Source organism: Ovis canadensis, chromosome 1 (assembly GCF_042477335.2).
Source record: "Ovis canadensis isolate MfBH-ARS-UI-01 breed Bighorn chromosome 1, ARS-UI_OviCan_v2, whole genome shotgun sequence".
NCBI lineage: Eukaryota > Metazoa > Chordata > Mammalia > Artiodactyla > Bovidae > Ovis > Ovis canadensis.
Genome location: NC_091245.1, coordinates 133,406,369 through 133,429,138, shown reverse-complemented (window position 1 = coordinate 133,429,138; position 22,770 = coordinate 133,406,369). Strand labels below are relative to the sequence as shown.

The 22,770-nt window shown below is 41.5% G+C and overlaps 2 protein-coding genes across 9 annotated transcripts in view; one reads left to right on the top strand and one right to left on the bottom strand.

Annotated features, from left to right (window-relative positions):
• Nucleotides 1-597: 597 nt before the first annotated feature.
• Nucleotides 598-9,620, bottom strand: ATP5PF (ATP synthase peripheral stalk subunit F6). 4 transcript variants are annotated; one of them, XR_011248564.1, is made up of 4 exons: nt 8,835-9,620; nt 4,148-4,318; nt 1,355-1,479; nt 598-773 (listed from the first exon to the last, which is right to left on the bottom strand). XR_011248564.1 is itself a non-coding variant. In XM_069549856.1 (4 exons), exons 2-4 carry the CDS (start codon nt 4,309-4,311, stop codon nt 736-738), a joined length of 327 nt encoding a protein of 108 aa, XP_069405957.1. In that variant the 5' UTR covers nt 4,312-4,318; nt 8,835-9,424; the 3' UTR covers nt 598-735. The 4 variants fall into 4 exon arrangements, 3 of the variants coding, with proteins under 3 accessions (XP_069405957.1, XP_069405952.1, XP_069405943.1); XM_069549856.1 differs by having other exon boundaries at nt 8,835-9,424; XM_069549851.1 differs by having other exon boundaries at nt 8,317-9,075.
• Nucleotides 8,272-22,770, top strand: part of GABPA (GA binding protein transcription factor subunit alpha) — a 40,427-nt gene continuing 25,928 nt past the window's right edge. The window contains exons 1-3 of one of the 5 annotated variants that reach the window (XM_069549795.1): nt 8,272-8,396; nt 16,421-16,523; nt 20,309-20,453. In XM_069549795.1, coding sequence (XP_069405896.1) covers nt 16,447-16,523; nt 20,309-20,453 — 222 coding nt within the window. In that variant the 5' untranslated portion in view covers nt 8,272-8,396; nt 16,421-16,446. Of the gene's footprint in view, nt 8,397-8,420; nt 8,927-9,106; nt 9,384-12,131; nt 12,209-13,889; nt 14,360-16,420; nt 16,524-20,308; nt 20,454-22,770 lie in introns of those variants that run through there. The other 4 variants (XM_069549790.1, XM_069549803.1, XM_069549824.1 and 1 more) reach the window with 4 other exon arrangements.

Genomic DNA, 22,770 nt, shown 5'->3' with positions numbered 1-22,770 from the left:
GTAATAAACACAGTGACCATTACACTGTAAGGGGAGAGGAGGGAGGTGAGTTACTGGGATAATAAAAACATTTAACACATGAGGAGACAGAAGTTAAAACATAAAGGTAAGTCCCTGGACGTATTCAGTGTCACACTCGATTTCCCTGAAAAAGTTATGGTCAATGATTTCTGAACGGTTTCTTCATATTCTGGGAGCAGGTGTGACATCCTCCACTGAGAACACGCCTTCCTTCAGTCAGGGTGGCTCCTCTCCAACAGTAAGTCTCCAAAATAAACAGGACGCCTCAACACTCTAAGAATCTGGCGAGTTCGGGGCAAATGGTACTCGGTTAATCCAAGGTCTCCATCTGCTTTCATATAACCAAACAGGAGGATCCAAAAACAAAGAATTCGGGGACTTCCCTGGTGGTCCAGTGGCTAAGACTCCAAGCTCCCAATGCAGGGGGCCTGGGTTCAGTCCCTGGCAGGCAACTAGATCCCACATGCTGCAACGAAGAGTTCGCATGCCACAACTAAGATCCGAGACAGCAAATAAATAAAGTAAAATCAATCAATTAAAACCCCCCCCAGAATTCAATACACTCAGCTGTATATCTAACATCACCAAATAATTTATTTGAAATCAGAATTAAAAGAACATTTGACAGCTGTGAAATGTATATTTATTCCGTTACTTCTGGCCAGCTGAAAACTCATCTAGGACAAACTACCAGATCAAGTTTGCATTACTTCTTCAGGACTGTGGTTTCTCGACAACTTCAAACTTGGGGTCTAAAAAGAGGAAAGAAAGGTTCAAACTTAGCTATACTGCGATAAAGCATATTTTCTAAAAAACTTTAATATTTATCTCACCTGTCTTCCAATTTTTTAAAGAAACATCTACATGCAAATACAACTTAAGATTTATTTAGGACTTACAATGAAACAGGCTGTATAAATTTACATATATTACGTCATTTGACTACAGCTAAGAGGACAGTATAATCTTACCCAAATGTCAGATGAGGAAACAGGGACCAGTTAACTCTCCAGAATCACATAGCCCATAATGATAATCAGGCATTTGATCTTAGGTCCCCACCGTTTAACCTCTATGCCATGTGATCTCCTCCAGTGGCATTTACCCCAGAGCCTGCCACACATGCCACTGTCCTAACACATTCACACATTCAGTTCAGTCGCTGAGTCATGTCTGACTCTTGCACGCCATGCTTCCCTATCCATCGCCAACTCCTGGAGCTTGCTCAAACTACATTCATGTGTAACTGTCATTTAATCCTCCAACCAACCAATGTAAATATTCTCCACTTGAAATGATCTCCCACAGTGAATCTGTGATTACAAAGACTTACCTTCAAATGTGAAGTTAGGGAACGTATTCATGTCTGCTTTACCATACATTTGCTTAAGCTTAAAAAGCTCCCGGTCTAGGTCTTGCTGATACTCTGGGCCAGCATCAACAGGTCCTCCAGATGTCCTGTAGTGTACATGACCAAGTAAAAATGTATTTTAAGCATTAGTTTACAGAAACGAAAATAAGTTTCACATACCTTCCGAGCGTAGAGAAGAGCAGACTTTTCTGAAAGGTAACAAGTATTTCAATTTGAATGTAACCTCAAACAATTTTAAATATGAGGGTTCACACAAATGACGCAACTTCAAACAAAACATTCAAGGTCTGTCAGTATCAGTATTATTAAGTCAGAATCTCTCAGCGTCTGAGCAGCAATAAGGTGTAACGGCTAAGTCTATGGGCTTGGGGTGAATAACTGCTTGTTTCATTGTCAGTTCTACAATCTAGTTACTGTGTGAACTACAGCAAGGCATGAAGCACTCTAAACTCTAGTTTCTACACCGACAACTCAAAAGTCTTACCTGACGGTGCTGAGAGAATTAAGAGATTGTGTACGTGTACCACTCATGGACCAGTGCAGTTATCTACTATCACTACGCTTTAAATCAAACACCACTGAAGGGTTTAAGTCTCTGTAAGAGCCGCCTATCAAAGAAGCAAATTACTTCCCATCCTCGGAGGTTTTACCATTTAGAAGAAAAAAAAAAATAACATTTATAAACATTTATGCCGAGAAGCAGTCAGGGGATAACCTTTAAAGGCACAGTTTAACAAAAAGCTACTAGAGGTGAGGGATCACTTTTGCTAAGCTAAACAGGGAGACTTCATTTTAAAAAGGTGGCATCTGTGACAAACCATGCATTTGGGTCAGATTGTAATTTGAGACATTCTAAGACTCAAAAGCAAAGATGAGAAGGTGGGAAAGCATTGGCTGTATATGGGGAATGCTAAGCAGCCTAGATGGAAAAGCTAGCAGGACCCAGATCACAGGAGGCCCAGAATGTAAAGCCTGGATGTCTGTATTTTGTTTGCTAAGCAATAAAATGACAAAGAGTTGTGCTTTGTAAAGATAAACACAGCATCATGGACCAGCTGGGCTTCCCTGGTGGCTCAGATGGTAAAGAGTCTGCCGGCAATGCAGGAGACCTGGGTTTGATCCCTGGGTTGGGAAGATCCCCTGGAGAAGGGATACCCACTAAAGTGCTTGGAGAATCCCCATGGACAGACAAGCCTGGCAGGCTATATAGTCCATGGGGTCGAAGAGTTGGACACAACTGAGAGATTTTCACTTCACGGACCAGCAACGGGCCAATTAGACCTAATTAACTATTTGTACAAATTCTTGTTTGTCATAATGTTATTGTCTGCTTATCAATGAACAATATAATAAAAAAATTATAAGTGAAAATTCCATCAAGGCTAGTATTTTCACCTATGCCTATGATAAAAGCATAGGACCTTATTTGTTATTTCCACAAAAAAAAATACTGAGCCAGCTCTAATTTAAGAACTTGTTAATGATGTTTCTTGTCATGGACTCAGTTTTCTTCTCTATCAGCATGTACAAGAGAAACTTTCTATGATAACAGAATGCTCTGTGTCTGTGCTGTGCAACATGGTAACCACTAGCCATATCTGGTATTGAGCACCAGAAATGTGGCTAAAAGGTAAATGAGGAACTGAATTTTTATTTATACTCAATTAGAATTTGAATAGTCACATGTGGATAACAGCCACAGAAATATATAGCGCAGTTCTAGATAGAGCCTTCAACCAGATACTTTGATGATTGACGATCATTGTCCAGTTCTTGGATCCACAAACTTTTGGAAACATTACTCTTCCATGCCACCTTTCAAAAGGTACCAGCTAGAAAAGGATTCCTTCCAAGAAGTTCCCCAAACACTGAATGTGTCACTACGTTCTCACTTAACCTATTTTACCTCCTATTATATTTACTTGCTTACAAACTTTGTACCCTCGTAGACTTGAAGAATATTATGGAAATGCAAAAATGGCTTCTTTCTTTGTAGCCCACCACTCTCAATAGTCCAGTGCTCTGCATATTACAGACAACTAAATAAAACAAAACTCTGAACTGATCTATATTACTTTCCCAAAGATTTGACAGTTAAGTTTGATAATAGCTAAAGTCATCAATCACCTTCAAAACTGTATGGTTCTGTAATTAGGTTTTCCCTGGACTTGCTTTATGCCATTTCAGAGTCCTTTGATAGTCCCAGAAATATATTAACTATGGAAGTAACGTTAAAGAAAAAATGCTGTGCTTATACATTTCTTCCCAAATCAATTTAGTGGTCCCAAGATCACTAAATTGAGAGTTAAGAATATTCTGAGTATATTTTCCCCATAATTAGTTTTATGACCTTAGGATAATCATTGTCTAAGGGGCTGAATTTTCTCAAATATGGTTCCTAAATGATTTCCAAGATCCTGGTATGGATCTTGTATGAATTGTATGGATCTTGTATGGTACAGTTGTATGAACTGACTCCAGTTTATAATAAATGACATTACAGTGGGGATATATCTAAAATGGCATTAGATTTAATGCAATTCTCCCTGGGAATTCATAAAATTTGAGACTTAAAAAAAAAAATCAAGGTCCTCATCTTTTTCTTTTGGAGCAGCTAATGAGCCTGTACCACAGGGATCAGCTCAGTGAAGGTCTTAAGACACTTTGAAACGCCAAGTAATTTTTTTACCATCTCAAAACTTACATACTTTGAATATGCACATTAACACCAAAGTCAACGATCTACCCACTTACTGTCGCTTAGTTCTATATTCTCTAATCTTGTCCACGAAGAGTTTCTGCACAGGATCAAGCTCCTTATTAAATGCCACTGCTGTAACACCAATGTTCCTCCTCAAAGAGACTGAGATTGCAGACTGAACGACAGAGGACAACCTGAAGAGTCTCTGAAGAATCATGGTGATCCTGTTATTGGAAACAAGAACAGCATGGGAAGATACATTAAGATAGATATAATTGTAAAACCCCTGTAAAAGTGTTACGGTGGGTACCTAATTCTACTAAGTGCTACAGAACTTACCAGAACTCAGTGAATACTAAGAACAGTCACCTGACCAAAGATCCCTTTCCCTCTCTACCCCTCACTGCAAGGGTTTTGTTTCTCAAGCAAAAGGCCCTGGGATCTAGCAGCAGTTCAGAATCACTCAGGCCTGCATGCACCTCCACTAGGTCAGATGCAGAAAGAAAGCACAAAATCTGGGATGGGGTGTTTCTTCTCCACGAACTTTTTAGTCTTGACTGCCCACCCTCAGCAGAGAGACAGTAATACTGGTTCCCAAATTAGCCTACCAGGTTCCCCTGACTCCCTCAAAAGGCAAAAAGGGATATAAGCAGGGAGCCTGGAGACAGCTGCCTCAGCCTCAGTTTGCGTTTCATAGGCCCACAGGGAGAGAAGTATATAGCGCAGTTATACGCTCTCCCGGTGGTACAGCTGTAGGATTCCAGGCATTCACGAATACTGTAGAAACCAGATCTGAGTCCAAAAGAACCAGCAAGAAAAAACAGCAAGGGAGTCAAACAAAACAAAACAAAACAACACACACACACAAGGGAGTCCACCAACAAGAGAGGGAAAATCAAGCAGTACCACCTCATCAATGAAAGAGAATTTGTGAGAAAGCCTGAATTTTAAGGACTTAAAGACCTCTAAGTTCTTAGACTTCCTGAAGCTAAAATACATGATTTCCTAACTAAAAAATTATAGTATGTATATTACAGGATGATCTCAGTTGAGAACTCACTTAAGTGTCTTGAAAAGATCTAACATAAAAGTATCAAATATATGCAAGCAGGAATTCCAAAAGAAAAAGAATAAGGAGATCACAGAAAAATTAGAAGAAACTGCCCCAGATTAATAAAAGGCTGACGAAGCCATGTTGGAATGATAGAGTCACACCTCGATACAGCCTGGTAAAACTTCTGAACCTTAAAGTAAAACCCCAACACACTAACATGATTCCCCAGGCTTCCCAAATGAATTAAACAAGCACCGTCACACCGAACTGTTAAATTATAACGCTACTGCTCAAAGTGTGGTCCGAGGACTGTCGGTAGTACTGTGTTACTGCTCCACTGTAGTATCAAAATTGGGAATAAGCATTTAGAAACTTTTACAGCAATCTGACAGAGTAATTCGTACCTGCAGAATTCAATAGTGAAAGTGAGTGTCACTCAGTCTCGTCCAACTCTTTGTGGCCCCATGGACTATACAGTCCATGGAATTCTCCAGGCCAGAATACTGGAGTGGGTAGCCTTTCCCTTCTCCAGGATCTTCCAAACCCAGGTCTCCCACATTACAGGTGGACTCTTTACCAGCTGAGCCACAAGGGAAGCAATTAAGAGTTCATATTTTGTGTCTCCATGTTTTAACTTTCATCTACTAAATTTCCAGTAATTCATTTTTACTGGATTCTTCAAAGATATCCACAAGCGCTAGGGGGAAAGTGGCCCTTTACTAGTGAGAGTTGGAAAGCATTAAGCCAGAAGACTGAAGAGTGGCACTGCAGTTCTCTAAGCACGGTGGGGATGTCCCACAGGAAATGCCTGGCAATGTCTGAAGACATTTTTGGTTGTCCTGACAGGGGGAATGTTACTAGCCTCTAGTGGGTAAAAACCAGGATGCTGCCAAAATCCTATAACAACAACAACAACAATAGCAGCCTCCCCACAACAAAGAAATATTTGGTTCAAAACGTCAATAGTGCAAGGGAAGCCCATGAACTAGCACATTAAAGACTATCAAAATAAATCCTACGATCTACCATACTTCACCTACAGGATGAAAGAAAACTATTTGAATGACCTTAAGGTGCTACTTGGAGAAGGCAATGGCACCTCACTCCAGTACTCTTGCCTGGAAAATCCCTTGGATGGAGGAACCTGATGGGCTGCAGTCCATGGGGTCGCTAAGAGTCAAACTTGACTGAACGACTTCACTTTCACTTTTCACTTTCATGCATTGGAGAAAGAAATGGCAACCCACTCCAGTGTTCTTGCCTGGAGAATCCCAGGGACGGCGGAGCCTGGTGGGCTGCTGTCTATGGGGTCGCACAGAGTCAGACACGACTGAAGCAACTTAGCAGCAAGGTGCTACTTCCCTGGCGGCTCAGATGTAAAGAATCTGCCTGCAATGCAGGAGACCCGGGTTTCATTCCTGGGTGGGGAAGATCCCCTGGAGAAGGGAATGGCAACCCCCTCCAGTATTCTTGCATGAAGAATCCCACGGAGAGGAGCCTGTGGGCTACAGTCCATGGAGTCACAAACAGTCGGGGACACAACTGAGCGACCAACACCCAAGGTGCTACTTAATATCATTCTCACTTTACAGATACAGAAACTGTGGCTTAGAGGTAAGTACCCGATCCCAGGTTACACAACAGAATCTGACAGGACACAAATACATTTTTAAAATTGTGCAACTCAGTGTATACTTTCCCTTTTGGCAACATACACACAAACAACATTCCCCAACAGGGTCACCGTAACATCTGTTCAGACCTAGGTATTCTGCTAAGTACTTCCATACATATTCTCTCCTGGTACCCTTACAACAATCCTGTTAAGAAACAGAGCAAAGTATTCTTGAGCCTCCTTCACAGATAGTAAGACAGCGTGCAAGACAGTTTATTAATGATCCCCAAATCACACCTAACTGTGCATGGTTTTCTTACTGAATTCCAAACCTATACATCAACACCTCTCATCCCTTCAGAAGTCTTATCTTGCTCTCAAACTCATCTAAAAAAGGAACACATAATCTCACTATCAAAACTTGTTCCTTCTCCTCTGTTTCATTTTTTCCCCCGACGATTTAATATCTATTGAAAAATATACACATCATTACACAAATAGGTATTGACGTGTCCGACTCTTTACGACCCCATGGACTGCAGCCCACCAGGCTCCTCCATCCATGGAATTTTCTAGGCAAGAGTACTGGAGTGGGTTGCCGTGTCCTTCTCCAGGGGATCTTCCCGACCCGGGGATCAAATCCGGGTCTCCCGCATTGCGGGCAGACGTTTTACCGTCTGAGCCACCAGGAAATCCAAATATGTATACAGAGTATCAACTACGATTAAGTCCTCTATTCGAGTACTATGCGAGGCCACGCACGCCAGCTATGACAGGGATTGGACATACTCAAAGAAATTGGGGAACGCAACAGCTAGAAAAGAACACAGCATAAGAAGAGGCCCTGTGCTGAGAGGGAGCATGGCTCTCCCGTTTACAGTGATGACTGGCCAGTCCAAGGTTAGTGCTTTCCTCCAGGAAACAGTGATGTAAAACAAAAGCTGCTTAACCAAGTTTCAGCACTACCAACATCTTTAGGTGGCGTCCAAACTTTTAAGAAGACTATTGTCTTTTTCTCTCAAGTTCTATGCCTAAATAGTTCAGAACCACCTCCCACGCTTCCGGGATCAGCAGGCCTGGCTGCAGACCGGCCCTGCGGACATGATATGACCTTGGGCTGCCCCAGACGGGCTGCAAGTCCACAAAGCGCCAGCCCCCCTGCCGCCCGCGCCACCCTGAGAGCCAGGCTGGCCCTCAGAGCGGGATTGTCTGGCTCCTTATTCAATCTACAGCAAACATCAAGGCCGAAAGGCGCCGAGGTCGAAAATGACCCGGGACAGGCCGTGAAGGCGCCCCGGGATACAAGGTTGCTCTCTTTTCCAGCGTCCTAGAGGGAAAAGGGCATCCCAGACTTCGTGAAGAAACCCAGAACCCAAGTCCCAAGAGGCCACGTAGGTCCAGTTACCCTCCCAGTCACCTTGCACTCAGTGCCGAACAACCAGCCACCGCAGCCGCCGCCGCCCCGTTCTACTTCCGGCCCTGGCTCCGCCCCCACCCGCCTACCCGCCATTGCAATGCATTATGGGCCGCCGTTTCAGACGGTCGACGCTCACCGGACAGGAAGCGTCTCGGAGACACTGCGACCGGACGGCTCTAGGTGAGACAGAAGCCAAACAGGAGGAGGAAGTGGAGGGTAAGTGCTTCCGGGTCCTCTAGTGACGCCTCCGCCATCTTTCCTTCGCCCAATTTGACCCGCTCTCTTTTTCCCTCTCGGAAACCGTGTGGTTTACGCATGCGCCATTGGACTGGCCTGTCCCCTAGTTCAGTCCCCCCGGCCCCGAGTCAGCGTCCTATTCCTTGGTTGACGGGGGAGAGGGGGATGTTTGTTGGGGTATACGATTGTGCAAAGTGACAGTGTAAAACAAAGCGAACTGGGGCGTTGCTACTACATTGTGCCTCGTGAGCCTCCGTTGCCTCAGGCATCCGTTTCGCGCAACCTGCTGGGAGTTGTAGTCCCGGACCCGGGGGTGCCTGGGAGGCGGGAGGGGGGTGGTTGGAGTTTCTCTGCGCCGTTTTCGCGGGAAGGGCCCAGGGGCCTCCCACTTCGAGTCGTGGGAGCTGCGGGTCTTACCGGGAGAGACGCTGCACGTGGAGCCCGCGCCGCTGCGCTTCTCAGCCGGCTCTGGAGCGCGGGCGGGGGCGACGGGGCCGAATCCGGAGCGGGTGAGTGCGGCCGCGGGGGAGGAAGAGAGCGCGGGCCCGCGCGGGCCGGCTTCGTTCCGGGGCCTTCTCCCCCACCGCGGCCCCCCCGCGGCCGCCTCTGTGTTTTGTTTCCGCTGGTCCCCGGCGCTGTGACTCCCATTTCCGTTCGTGGAGACTTGAGGGAGCCGGGTGGGGAGGGGCGGGGGAGGCTGTGCGGGGAGGGGCGGGGGGCGCGCGGCGCGGGGCTCCGCGAGGTCGCGCGCCCCCGGGGCCCGGGTAGTTCCTGTCACCTCTCGCCGCCCCCTCCCCGCCCTGTGACCCTGCTCGGCTGTCCGCCGTGCTTCGCAGCCGCCGCGGTCGGAATCACCTGATCCCGACGCCCCTGGGATCTCACAGGACGATGCCATATCGATCTTCTTGCCAACTCAGCGATGCGTTCTCCCTTCCCGTCCAGTGGTCTTTCTAGAATTGTCTTGCAGTTGCGTTAAAGCCATCTGTTTAATGTCTGGGACATTGGGTTTCTTTTAAAAACGAGGAAGTGAAACGAGAAAACGATGGGTTACTGTAGCTTGTCAGCTTTTTAAGTTTGCTTTTGCAGGCTGGAAGATAAGCCAACAACGTCTTTGTGTTTAGGAATCCCAGTTTGATTAGGTTAACGGCAGGGAGGACCACGCCTAATGTTGCACTGCAAGAGATTAGTGATTTAGAAAGACTCGCGGTAGTTCTGAGTCGTGGAGGCAGCAAAGGTTTAGAAGGGTCCACGTAAGCAAAGAACTGGGCAGGGATAACGTTCTTAGGTATTGTATTGTCTTAATGTCAAAAGAAACTGGGTCAACTAGTTCGAAACTGGAGGGAACAATAAGTTCTCTCTCAGGATTTGATCCAAGCTTTCCAGCCTTAATTATTTTCAGACAAATTCTGACGCTAGATGGGCTTATGTCAGTTTTACCTGGATTGCGTTTACAGGAGCAGTGACATGAGGCGTATATCATCTTAAAATAAGAATCTAAATAATGAGCTAGGTGTTTAATGGAGGAGCAGGTGGAGGCTGAACAATTAAAACTGTCGACTTGTCTCCTTCCAACTTTCGTTTATAAAACTTTAAGTCTAAAGGAAAATTCAGAAAATTATACACTGAAATTGTACAAGGTACACCGTCACCCCCAGAGACTCCACGTTTGCCACACTTTTTCCACACTTGCTTTCTCTCTGGATGTATACACACATGTCTGTGTTTACTTTTTCTTAGCTATTGACTTTTATCTTTAAAAATAAAAAATGTCTTTTTTCTCAGAATATTTAATAGTATTTTTTAACTTGAGAAAAACTCCCAGATTACATTTGTGTTTGTTTATCCTTCATTTACTTACTGTCCTTCACTATGAAAAATTATTCTAAACTCTAATAATGTGCTCCAATGGAGAGTAATCCTCAAATTTATCTGTGGCTTTAAAAGATAGTGGTAAATATAACTATTTTAAAGAATACTAGCCTTTCCTGGAATTTTTAGTTAAATATAAATTTGTATTGTTTTGTGAAGTGTTCTGAACGCAGGTTAGGTTTAATCCAGGAAAAAACCAGTGTCAAGGGACATTTTCCTGTGTGGAAAGTCTCCAAGTAATGCTGTCTTCTCCATTTTTTTAAGTATTGACATAGAATCCTGGGCAGTTGGCTCAAGGAGAAGAGCTAAGACCCACTCAAGCATTGACGGCAAAGATTTGGACAGCTTGCCAAATGTCTCCATTGCTTTAGGCTAAATTTAGAGAATTGAGAAAGAAGATCAGTTCAGAGATTTAAGTAACACAGTGTTTTCCAAAAGTGTATTGGATTCATCGCTGCCCACCCCCACCCTGGCTTTGGCACCTTTTAGAGTCTGATCTCTAACTTTTTTAAAAGATCACAGTATAAATTTCTTTTAACAACTCTCTCTTAGTGCTTCTGTCAAAAGGTGTGCCAAATATCCCTGTTGATCAAAGCCCTTAGGGCCATTTCTCTGGTAATTACAGAAAACTGGATTCATCTTTTGGTGGGTGTGAGACAAAAGACACAACCAAGCCAAAGATCAGGAGAAGACATTTATTACTTAGAGCAAGAAGAACACTGGGGGATCTTTCCCAAAGCAGCAAAATTGGGAAAAGTCTTAAGCTAAGGGTACATGCATATTTATGAAGGAGCTTGAAGAGGAGAGTTCAAGATAGGATTGGGGCAGAGGTTGACAGCAACCAAGCTTTAGTTGATTGAAGTCACAAAGGTCAGAAAAGATCAATATTATCATCCTTCGGGTTATAGTTGATCTAGTGGTTGCCACTAGAGGAGGGTTTAAATTCTGCAGAGCAGCTCAAGAAAGTGCTTCAGGCTAATCTTTACCATGGAAACAGAACCTGGAGTTTTTATACTGATTTGCTATCTTTGCTATTGTTATTCCTTAAGAGCATTATTACTGAGATCTATTCAAGGGTAAGCATTGTGGTTAGGCTTAGATCTCAAAATGGCTTAGGACAAAAATGGCTTCTGTTTGTCAAAAGCCATGCCTGATTCTTCTTTTCTGGGGACCTCCTACCCTATCTGCTTACAGTGCTTTCTTTCTTTTTTTTTTTTAATTGTTTATATGAATTTTATTGGTCATGCTGCATGACCTGTGGGATATTAGTTCCCTGACTAAGGCTGGAAACCATGCTGCCTACATTGGAAGCATGGAACTTTAATCACTGGACCACCAGGGAAATTCCTAAAGTTCTTTCTGCTTTTCTGAAGTCCCTAGAAAATTCACTCATTTTAAAAGTTGGTTATGGAAATGGGAGTGAGCTTGCTCGTGGACCCTGAAAGATAAAACATAAATGACCCTTTTAAATGCTGTCCTGCTATAATATAAGCCTTAGTCCATTTCTCACATTTTTTGGTACGGTTTTTATGCTTTGTTGTGTGTTCATTACTCCTTGTTTCTGACTGTTGCTAAAGTTCCGTAGTGTGTGCTGCTCCCACATTTTCTTGTGTCTGCAGTGCTCTCTTATCACGGGTTCGTGTATTGGCTCCTGCTTTCAGCTGTCTCCAGCAAAGCTACCCTTAACATACTATTATCAATCACTGTGAGAATGTCTCTGGAATGCTTATCTAAGGGCAAGATTGCTGGATCAGAGGTATAATCACTTTATTTGAGCAAGTGCTGCTAGCTGTTTCTCCAGAGTAGTCAGTCCTGTCTGTCTTCCCTCAGCAGAGGCAGGATCCCTGTGCTCCAAGGTCCCTGCTGCTCCTCTTTTCAGTATTCAACATTCTGATCTTTGCCCCACACACACACAGAATAAGGTGAATAGCTTGAACGTGAGCATCTCCTCGTGTCCTTAGCCATTTTGGTTTCCCTTTAGCTGAGTTTCCTTCTCTACCTATTTTGCTAATTTGTTCTGACTTTTGGGGGATTATTATCAACTTGTTCACTGTGTATTCCAGTTATTATTTGCTTATCATATATGGATATTGGAAATGTCTTTCTCTACGCTATAACCTGTCTACTATCTTAACTTTTATGTAATGAAATTATCAATTTTTTTCATATGATATATGTTTTTGGAATTTTAAGAAATGAATCCTTTTTTATCCACAAGAAAAATTCCACCACTTTCTTCTATTAGTTTTATAGCTTTACCTTTAACATTTAAGTCATCTAGATTTCTGGAGTCAATTATGTGGTGTGAAATGGTTCTTATCAGTCTGTTCAGTCACTCAGTTGTGTCTGACTCATTGCGACCTCATGGACTGCAACACACCAGGCCTCCCTGTCCATCACCTACTCCCGGAGTTCACTCAAACTCATGTCTGTTGAGTCGGTGATGGCATCCAACCATCTTCCCCTCTGTTGTCCCCCTCTCCTCTTGCCTTCAGTCTTTCCCAGCATCAGGGTCTTTTCCAATGAGTCAGCTCTTTGCATCAGGTGTTCAAAGTATTGGAGCTTCAGCGTCTGTCCTTCCAGTGAATATTCAGGGCTGATTTCCTTTAGGTCTGACTGGTTTGATCACCTTACAGTAAGGGATTCTCAAGAGTATTCTCCAACACCACAGTTCAAAAGCATCAATTCTTTGGCACTCAGCTTTCTTTATAGTCCAACTCTCATATGACTACTGGAAAAACCATAGCTTTGACTAGACGGACCTTTGTCAGGGGAAAAACCATAGCTTTGACTAGACGGACCTTTGTCAGAAAAGTAATGTCTTTGCTTTTTAATATGCTGTCTAGATTGGTCATAGCTTTTCTTCCAAGGAGCAAGCGTCTTTTAATTTTATGACTGCAGTCACCACCTACAGTGATTTTGGAGCCCAAGAAAATAAAATTTGTCATTGTTTCTGTTGTTTCCCCATCTGTTTGCCATGAAGTGATGGGACCGGATGCCATAATCTTTGTTTTTTGAATTGAGTTTTAAGCCAGCTGGTTCACTCTCCTCTTTAACTTTCATCAAGAGGCTCTTTAGTTCCTCTTCACTTTCTGCCATAAGGAAGTGAATTTGAGGTTATTGTGTATCATCTGTGTATTTGAGGTTATTGATATTTCTCCTGGCAATCTTGATTCCAGCTTGTGCCTCACCCAGCCCAGCATTTTGCATGATGTACTCTGCATATAAGTTAAATAAGCAGGGTGACAATATACAGCCTTGATGTACCCCTTTCGCAATTTGGAACCAGTCTGTTGTTCCATGTCCAGTTGTAACTTGCCTTTTGACTTGCATACAGATTTCTCAGGGGGCAAATAAGGTGGTCTGGTATTCCGATCTCTAAGAATTTTTCACAGTTTGTTGTGATCTACACAGTCAAAGGCTTTGGCATAATCAATAAAGCAGAAGTAGGTGTTTTTCTTTAATTCGCTTGCTTTTTCTGTGATCCAGTGGATGTTGGCAGTTTGGATCCCTGGATCTTCCCGAGCCAGGGATTGAACCCAGGTCTCCCGCATTGCAGGCAGATTCTTTACCAGCTAAGCCCCAAGGGAAGCCCAAGAATACTGAAGTGGGTAGCCTATCCCTTCTCCAGCATATCTTCCCAATGCAGGAATTGAACCGAAGGCTCCTGCATTGCAGGTGGAATTCTTTACCAACTGAGGTATCAGGGAAGTCCAAAAATGGCAGCTGTTTGAAATACAGGAGCCCCAAGGATCTGCTCATAGGTGAAAGTTGCTCAGTTGTGTCCGACTCTTTGCAACCCCATGGGCTGTCTTTACAGTCCATGGAATTCTCCAGGCCAGAATACTGGATTGGGTAAGCTCTTCCCTTCTCCAGTGGATCTTCCCAACCCAGGGATCGAACCCAAGTCTCCCCGCATTGCAGGCAGATTCTTTACCAGCTGAGCCACCAAGGAAGCCTCTTTGGTTGTTATAACATTCATTTATTAAACACACTTTAATACAGTGCCTACAAAAGGAGCGGCACTGTTCAAAGTTCTGCGTATACATCTGTCAACAAATACGCCTTCCCAGGTGAGCTTACGCTATTCTAGAAGGTCGGTCCCTACTGGGTTACTGCCACCAGTGTTTTGCTTTAGTGCTCCTGTTGAATTCCACAGTTTTAACACATAGTATCAGTTAAGAAATAGGCTTTATGAAGAAAGGAAAGACTGACTAGGCTGTGGTCAGCGAGAAAGGAAAACAAAAGCCCTTCATTCTTCTGTCATCCCAGACAAAACCTGCTGGGGCCTAGGCATTCTGCTGGACGTGCATGATGCGTATCTGTTCCAGTGGGGAGCCCCATCGTCTTATTATTATTCTTTCTTGTTATAAAGGAGCTGTGAGAGGAGCCTTTATAATGAGGGAGAAATCAGATCATTTTTGTACCGGAAAGTCTAGATTCGGATGCCAGAATTTAGAGACTAAGTTATCAGAAAACCAGCTCCCCAGTAGTTGGAGACTTTTGGACCTGAGGAGAGTTACAACCCTCTCTAAAGTGGGAAAGAAGACTTACTAGTTTCCTAGAACTACAGTAACAAATTACTACAAACTTAGTGGCTTGAAAACACCAACTTACTATCATACATTCTTGAAGTCAAAAGTCTGAAATGGGTCATTCTGGGCTAAAATCAGGTGTTGGCAGAGTTGTATTTCTTCTGGAGGCTCTGGGGGGAGGGTCTGTCTCCTTTCTTTTTCGAAATTTTAGAGACTGCCTGTCTTCCTTGTATTCTGGCTCTTTTTTTTTTCATCTTCAAAGCCAATCACAGCCAGTCAGTCGTCCTCACTTTGAATCTTTCTGGATCTCTCTAGATTATTCCTCTCTTAATGATTCTTGTGGTTTCACTGGACTCACCTGGATAATCAAGGATGATCTCTGTATTTTAAGGTCAGCTGATAGTAAACGTCCCAAGAGGCACAGTGGGAAAGAATCTTGTCTGCCAGTGCAGGAGATGCAGGAGATGTGAGTTCACTCCCTGGGTCTGAAGATCCCCTGGAGCAAGAAATGGCAACCCACTCCAATATTCCTGCCTGGGAAATTCCATGGACAGAGGAGTCTGACAGGCTACAGTCCATGGGGTCTCTAATAGTCAGACCCAACTGACTGACTGAGCACGCACAACAACCTATAACTTACAGCATTAACACCTTGGAAATGGCCATAAAGGAATGCCAACATATGCAGCTGTTTTATACATTACTTAGCATTTTATAAAATTATAGCATTTTAGTATTGATAGTGCAAATGGTACAGAATGGCACATAATGTATCAATGGTACAAAAATCAATGGAAGCTTAATGTCGTAAGTAAAAATTTTACATGCGAGAATTAAAAACTGATGTAATAGTTTGATTAAAAGGTATAAAACCACATCTGAAAAATAATCATAAAGAATTCTAGTGTGTGATCAGGGCAGTAATTCACATATCTATGATTTTGTTACTTTATTTTGCCATTTGAGAATATTGTACTGGCATGTATAAGGTATGTAATTTGTAACATAAATCATAGCTTGGGTTAATTTTTAATTGGCTAATTTTTAATTTAGCTTACTCTGTCAATAGTGGTTTATAGTAAACTCTGCTAATAAAGTACAGCTTTTTAGCTGGACAGTTGTACATTTTTCAACTCCATGTTGATCCCCCTCATCCCCTCCAAGCTGTGTGGCATGTGATTATCTTAGTTCCCTCACCAGGGATCAGACTCACATGCCCTGCAGTGGAAGTGCAGAGTCCTAACCACTGGGAATTCCCATGTTGATTTTTAAGGTGCAGGTTTAAATCTGTTATTAAGACCGAACTGCTGTAATAGTCGACATGCCTTTCATTTGATTTTGAAGTAATCTTGTTGACTGAGACTAGGGTCAAAAACATCCCAGTAAATCCAAGGGAATGATACTGATGTCATGGCAGACTGGTAAACACCATTTAAACAAAAACTGGTTTATAAATATTGCTTGTGGGTTTTCTTTTATATGTGAAGATTGCGTCCTCCTCTTCTGCTTACCCTCATGTTTTATTTGATTTGGGTCTTTACTTCTTGTGTGACGTGTCTGCTTATGCATTTCAGATGTCTTAAACTTTAACTCTTGTAGGGCTGAACTTTTGAAATACTTCAGCCATGACGAAAAGAGAAGCAGAGGAGCTGATAGAAATCGAGATTGATGGAACAGAGAAAGCAGAGTGCACAGAAGAAAGGTTGGTATTTTTTAAATTTACTACTTTTTATAAACATGCCTAATTAAGAATAGCCAAGTTCTTTGAGGACCTTTTTTTTTTTCCTCCTAACTGACCTTAGCATTTTGAGGGATAATGTATTGCCTTTTTCCTCTGACTAGATGGTTTTGTAGCTGGGAGGAAAAGATAGTTTTAAACTAAAGATGGTAGTAAGCATAGCTAATAATGGTCAAGCAGTTGATTGTGGTGGTTTCTACCCTTCAGGCACTGTTGGATTCTTTTTCCTTTTGTCAGTGCTGATTTCTTTTATTTCAGTAAGAGTTTAATTCACAGCCTGAACTAGTTACAAATAGTAACTATCAGGAGTACATCAGTAAATGAGACTGTAATCTGCCCTGGTAGAGACTACGTTATATTTGAAGAAGCACACAGCTGTATGAGCCATCAGGCAGGCAGGCAGGCAGTTCAGTTACTTAGACTCAGTTCAGTCTGACTCTTTGCGACCCCATGGACTGCAGCACACCAGGCCTCCCTATCCATCACCAACTCCCAGAGCTTGCTCAAACTCATGCCCATCGAGTCAGTGATGCTATCCAACCATCTCGTCCTCTGTCGTCCCCTTCTCCTCCTGCCCTCAAATCTTTCTCAGCATCAGGGTCTTTTCCAATGAGTCAGGTCTTTGCATCAGGTAGCCAGAGTATTGGAGCTTCAGCTTTAGCATCAGTCCTTCCAGTGAATATTCAGTACTGATTTCCTTTAGGATTGACTGGTTTGATCTCCTTGCCGTCCTTGGACTGAAAGACTCTCAAGAATCTCCTTCAACACCACAGTGCAAAAGCATCAATTCTTCGGTGCTCAGCTTTCTTTATAGTTCAACTCTCACATCCATACATGACTACTGGAAAAACCATAGTTTTGACTAGACGAACCTTTGTCAGCAAAGTCATATCTCTGCTTTTTAATAAGCTGTCTAGGTTGGTCATGAGCCATCATAGTACTAAGCATATAGAGAAGTGAAAGGTGTTAGTTTTTGGTATAGTAATAGAATACTGTTACTCCATTAAGGAAGGTGGGCAGTGGTAATGAGTTCAGGATCCAAGGAGAGAATATGACTGAAAAGAGGGATTTAGGAGTCAAGAAGGACAAGGAAGGTAATGACTAATGGTCCTAGTTTACTCTGGAAAGCAGGAGCTGAGATAATGTACTAAAAGTAAGAGGGGCTGAAGAGTGGTACAGAACTTCAGTAGAGTAACAGAGGTTTAGAAGAACTCCAGTGGGAATAGACAGATTACTAAGGTTGAGTAGCTTGTTGAATGTTGAGTGTGCAGCTGAGATGAAAGACCTGAAATTGTTTAAAAATTGTTATTTTATTGTGGTAAGAACATTTAACAGTATCTGCCCTCAGTAAATTTTTAAGTGTACCATGCAGTATTGTCAGCTATAGGCACAATCTTGTGCAATAGATCTTTTGCAACTTTTCTGTCTTGCATAATTGAGATTTTTGTGCCAGTTAATTAGCAGCTCTTCTGCCCTGAGGCCATGATTACTCATGAAGCCATGGTTACTCAGGCCGCCTCATCTGCTCAGGCAAGATGTCTTGCTCTAGCTCAAAATAACAAACCTCGTTTTAGTGCCCCCCACCCTGTCTTCTCCCATCATGCCCTGGCATGGAAATGTATTCTTGGCCCAAAAGGTCTAAAATACCTTGATGTGATTACACAGGAGACATTAAGTTTTGAATGGAGCTTTTCAGCATGTTTGATTATGCTATTTTCTCCAGCAGAAGAAACAATAGGCTATATATATATACATACATATACTTATTTATGTAGCACTTTACTCCAGAACTTTGGAGCTTAAAACACCCAACAGTTATTCTTGCACCGAGTTTCTCAGAGTCGGAAGCCTCTCATCCAGTCAGTTAGCTGCTTGGTTCTGGCTCAGAGACTCTCAAGAGCTTGCAGTTAAGCTGTCTGTCTGGGCTACAGTCATCTGAAGTGTTGGCTGATGGTAGCATATCTGTTTCTAAAATCACTCATAAGACTGGTGACAGGACCATTCACTTCCTCAGCACATGGGCTTCTGTGTAGGGCTGCTCGCCACATGGCGGCTGGCTTTCCCTAAAGCAAATGGCCGGAGGGAGCGTTCACCACAGTGTCTTTTTAAATAAGCTAATCTAAGAAGCAGTACTTGTATCACTCTGCCATTGTCCTTTGGTCACACAGTCTAGCCTTGGGACAGTTTGTGAGGGAACTGTAAAAAGCTGTAAATATTAGAAGGTGAGGATCATTTGAGTTGTCTTGAAGCCTGACATGAATATATTTGTGTTTTTGTATACACATATATGTATAAATGACCCACAGAGTGTAAAGTTTTTACTGTTTGATTTCGTAGAGAAAACCTTTGTTGATGTCTCTTGCAAGGTTGGTAGTTACTCTGATTGCAGCTACTGTTGACCTGGGGAGTAGCTGTGTGAAGCAGGCAGGTAGAGCTGTCTAGTTGTAGCAGAGTGCTGTGCAGGAATGTCGATCCAATGATGGGAGATCATCCATGTTTTCTCAAGGGAAAATTGGTAATCAGATTTTTTTATATGGATCTCCCAAGGTTTAAATGATGGCAACAGAATATTAAAAAATGTTTTAAATGTTGAGCCGATGTAAAATGGGTCCTTAAAAATCTGTGTTAAAGTGACATCTGACTCTTGTAAAGATTATTGTTACCAAAAAAAAGAAATATATAGCCCACTCTGCTATAGCTGAAGAATTTGTGAAAATATTTACATAGGCAAAAGACCCAATTAATCTACCTTAACAAATAGTAATAATAATAAAATGTTTATTATTTTAAAATAATTTTTTTTCAGTCATGAGTGGTCTCTTTTATAAATTTTAAGTTTTAGGAATTTAGGCCACATATATTCACTGAATATCATGTATTTATTGAATTATACGTGGAATTTATGTGAAAATGTAACGACAAATTTTTAAGAACACACTTTTTGACAACTGTGAGATTTAAACCATATTTAAATTAAACATGTGAAACTTGATTGAATTGTAGATTTACCAATTCAGCAAATACTTACTGGTATCTACTTTCCATTTGGCCTCAAGTAAGGATTCACAAAAGATATGTAGAATTACTTACCAAAGATTTTACTCTTAAGGAACTTAACGGTTTTTTGTAGAACTTAGAATATGAAGTAAAAATGCAAAAGAGCACATAGAGAGTTTTAAAGGAAGAATATAACTTTCTAAGGTGAATCTAGACTGATTATAACCAGTAGTTTTCAGATTAGATTAGATGGAAAATATTTTATATAACTTGTATTTTCATATCTTATAACTTGTATTATTGTATTGATTTTGGGAAGTAGAGCTACCATACAAGTTTTGAGGAGACTTTTTATATTCCTTTCTGAGCCTGAAATTCTTCAAAATAACTTGGAAAATAAATGCAGACATTTCCTCTTCAATATTTTAGTGTAAGCAATATTAGTATGCACATACACACACACATACATATGTGTGTGTGTGTATGATGTGGTCTATTTGCAAAGGTGCCTTAAATTTCAAGCTTGCATTTCTTTGTGTAATGTAGTTCGTTATTAAGTTTGACAACACTAGTTGATGTTGAGCCTACCACTATGAAAGGTGTCTGTGCAGAAATGAGTTTCAAAGATCAGAAATGTGTTTTGGAATTGAATTTTGTTTTGAACATATTGTTGGGTTAATATCCAGGGTAAGAAGGTGATTGTTAACCATAACATTCTTTAACACTGGGCCCTCTAACACTGTATTCTTCAGCATTGTAGAACAGACCTACACTCCAGCTGAATGTGTAAGTCAGGCCATAGACATCAATGAGCCAATAGGCAATTTAAAGAAACTACTAGAACCAAGACTACAATGTTCTTTGGATGCTCACGAAATTTGCCTGCAAGATATCCAGGTATTATTATTTTCTTTTTGAGATTTGTATTTCAGCATTTATGTCTGCATTAGAAATGGCTTTGTTGTTACTATTGGCCTTTTCTAACTATAGCCTTTATCTCCCCTTTCTCTCCATTTGACCTATATTTTTATAAAATGTAAGCATTTAGAAATATCAGAAACATTTCTTCCATTTAGAATTATTTTTCAAAGATTGAGTAATAAATCAAACTTTCCTTTTTCAGCTGGACAAATGTTAAATGAGAAGTTTAAATACAGTTTAATCAGAGCTTAAACGTAGTGAGAAGCACATTGACCTTGAAAGTTGAAAAACTGTACCCTCACATCCTGTTTCTAACTAACTTTTAACTTGTTTGTACATTCGTTTCCTCCTTTTTTAGATTTTTGACCAAAGGATTTTATATTCCTTTCCATCTGTGTTTGCTCCAGCAGTAAATTTTGGATAAAAATTTAAATACCACTATATGTATATATCTCGGAGATTGTTGCAATAGGAGTTTACCTGTGGTAATATAATAATATGTTTGTAGCATATTTATAGTCATGTTTTATGGTATTTTTTCAAGAAAGGGAGTATTTTTATGTATAAAAAGTAGTTGCCTATATAGGGTTGCTCAAATAGTTTCTTCAGACCTTTCTTGAACATATGAATAAGTACTAGGGATTTATTTTGTTTTTCTAATGCTGTATTATGTAGATCATGTCATCTTTTCGAATGTTTGGTTTGGTTTATTCTTCACTCCTCCTCCCTCTGCTTTGTATTATAGCTATTCCACAAATCAGAACTTCTGCCTTAGTTTTTTAAAAATTCAAATCATGTATCTCCTCTATTTTTAAATAAGATACTGATGTAGAATAAGTTGAAATGTTTTGATGAAATTTGTGAATTTTAGTTGCCATCTAACCATACTTTTTTTCCCCAGCAAGCTAATAAATATTAGGGAAGGAGAGGAGGGAAGTTGCTCTTCTAAAGAGAATATATGTGAGTCTAATAATATTGTGATTTAAGGTTTTTCTTCTCTCAGCTGTGAATTAACATAATTCATAGGGGTGAATTAACATAATCTTTTTGAACAGTAACTTATTATTTAGTGTCTTAATGTTGAATGTGAAATATTTAGCAGCTTTCCTCAAGGAATTTTCTTAAGTGCTCCCCTCAGTGAGCAAAGGCGTACATTGCATAGCTGTGTGGAAAGTAAAAACATCTCAAGTGATCCAAAAATAGGGAATGAGATAAATAAATTCTGTTGATTAGAATTCAAGGCAGCCATTAAAAATAACTGAACCAGGGCTTCCCTGGTGGTCCAGTGGTTAAGACTCCACACCTCCACTGCAGGGGATGTTCCCTTGTCGGGGAAGTTCTGCATGCTGTGAGGTGCAGCCAAAAATTAAACTGGTGATCTAGAGTTATATGGTTGTAAGACATTTCTAAATTATCTCATTCTTCACAGCAGTCTTTGAAGTTGGCACATTCTTAATCATAATCTGCAGATGTAGCAACTAAGATTTAAATTAAATAGTTTGCCCTGTGTAGTGGGGTGCATTGGAATTTGAACCGAGGCCTATTATAACTATAGAACTCTCTTCACTTGTTTGAGGCTGACTTTTTAGGAAAATTTGCCTTGCATAATTCAGTGTCACTGGACTTATCTTGTTTTTTTTTCTGTGTAAAATTAAGGGGAGTTTGGGCTCTTTACTTGTCTTTTAGCTCTGACATTTGTTGCTGCTCTTATAATACCTGACCTATATAAAATGAAAGTTTTAACCTGCAAAGTAGCCAGCCTATCATAGGATAAATATTGGTTAAAGGGATCAAATAAATATTGGTTGAAGGGATCAAACCTGGGCCATAGCAGTGATAGAGCTAAATCCTAACCACTAGGCCCCCAGGGAATTGTGCTGGAGAAGACTCTTGAGAATCCCTTGGACAGCAAGGAAATCAAACCAGTCAATCCTAAAGGAAACTGACCCTGAATATTCATTGGAAGGACTGACGCTGAAGCTAAAACTAATACTTTGGCCACCTGATGCAAAGAGCTGATTCATTGGAAATACCTTGATGCTGGGAAAGATTGAAGGCAGGAGGAGAAGAGGGCAACAGAGGATGATGGTTGGATGGCATCATCAACTCAATGGACATGAGTTTGAGCAAAGTCTGGGAGAAGTGAAGTGAAGGACAGGGAGGCCTGGCGTGCTGCAGTCCACGGGGTAATGAAGAGCGGCACAGGGCTGAGCGCCTGAATAACAGTGCACCGGGCCTTGCCTCCCATGTCCTCAGCCTGCCTTTTTGTCCGTGGAAAAAACTTTAGCCAAAG

Excerpts from the sequence above, each read along its gene's own strand:
- ATP5PF (XM_069549856.1), bottom strand. The coding sequence starts at position 4,311 with ATGATTCTTCAGAGACTCTTCAGGTTGTCCTCTGTCGTTCAGTCTGCA. Across the intron at positions 1,480-4,147 it reads GAATATAGAACTAAGCGACA|GACATCTGGAGGACCTGTTG; the intron begins GTAAGTGGGTAG and ends TGTACACTACAG. Across the intron at positions 774-1,354 it reads CCCTAACTTCACATTTGAAG|ACCCCAAGTTTGAAGTTGTC; the intron begins GTAAGTCTTTGT and ends TCCTCTTTTTAG.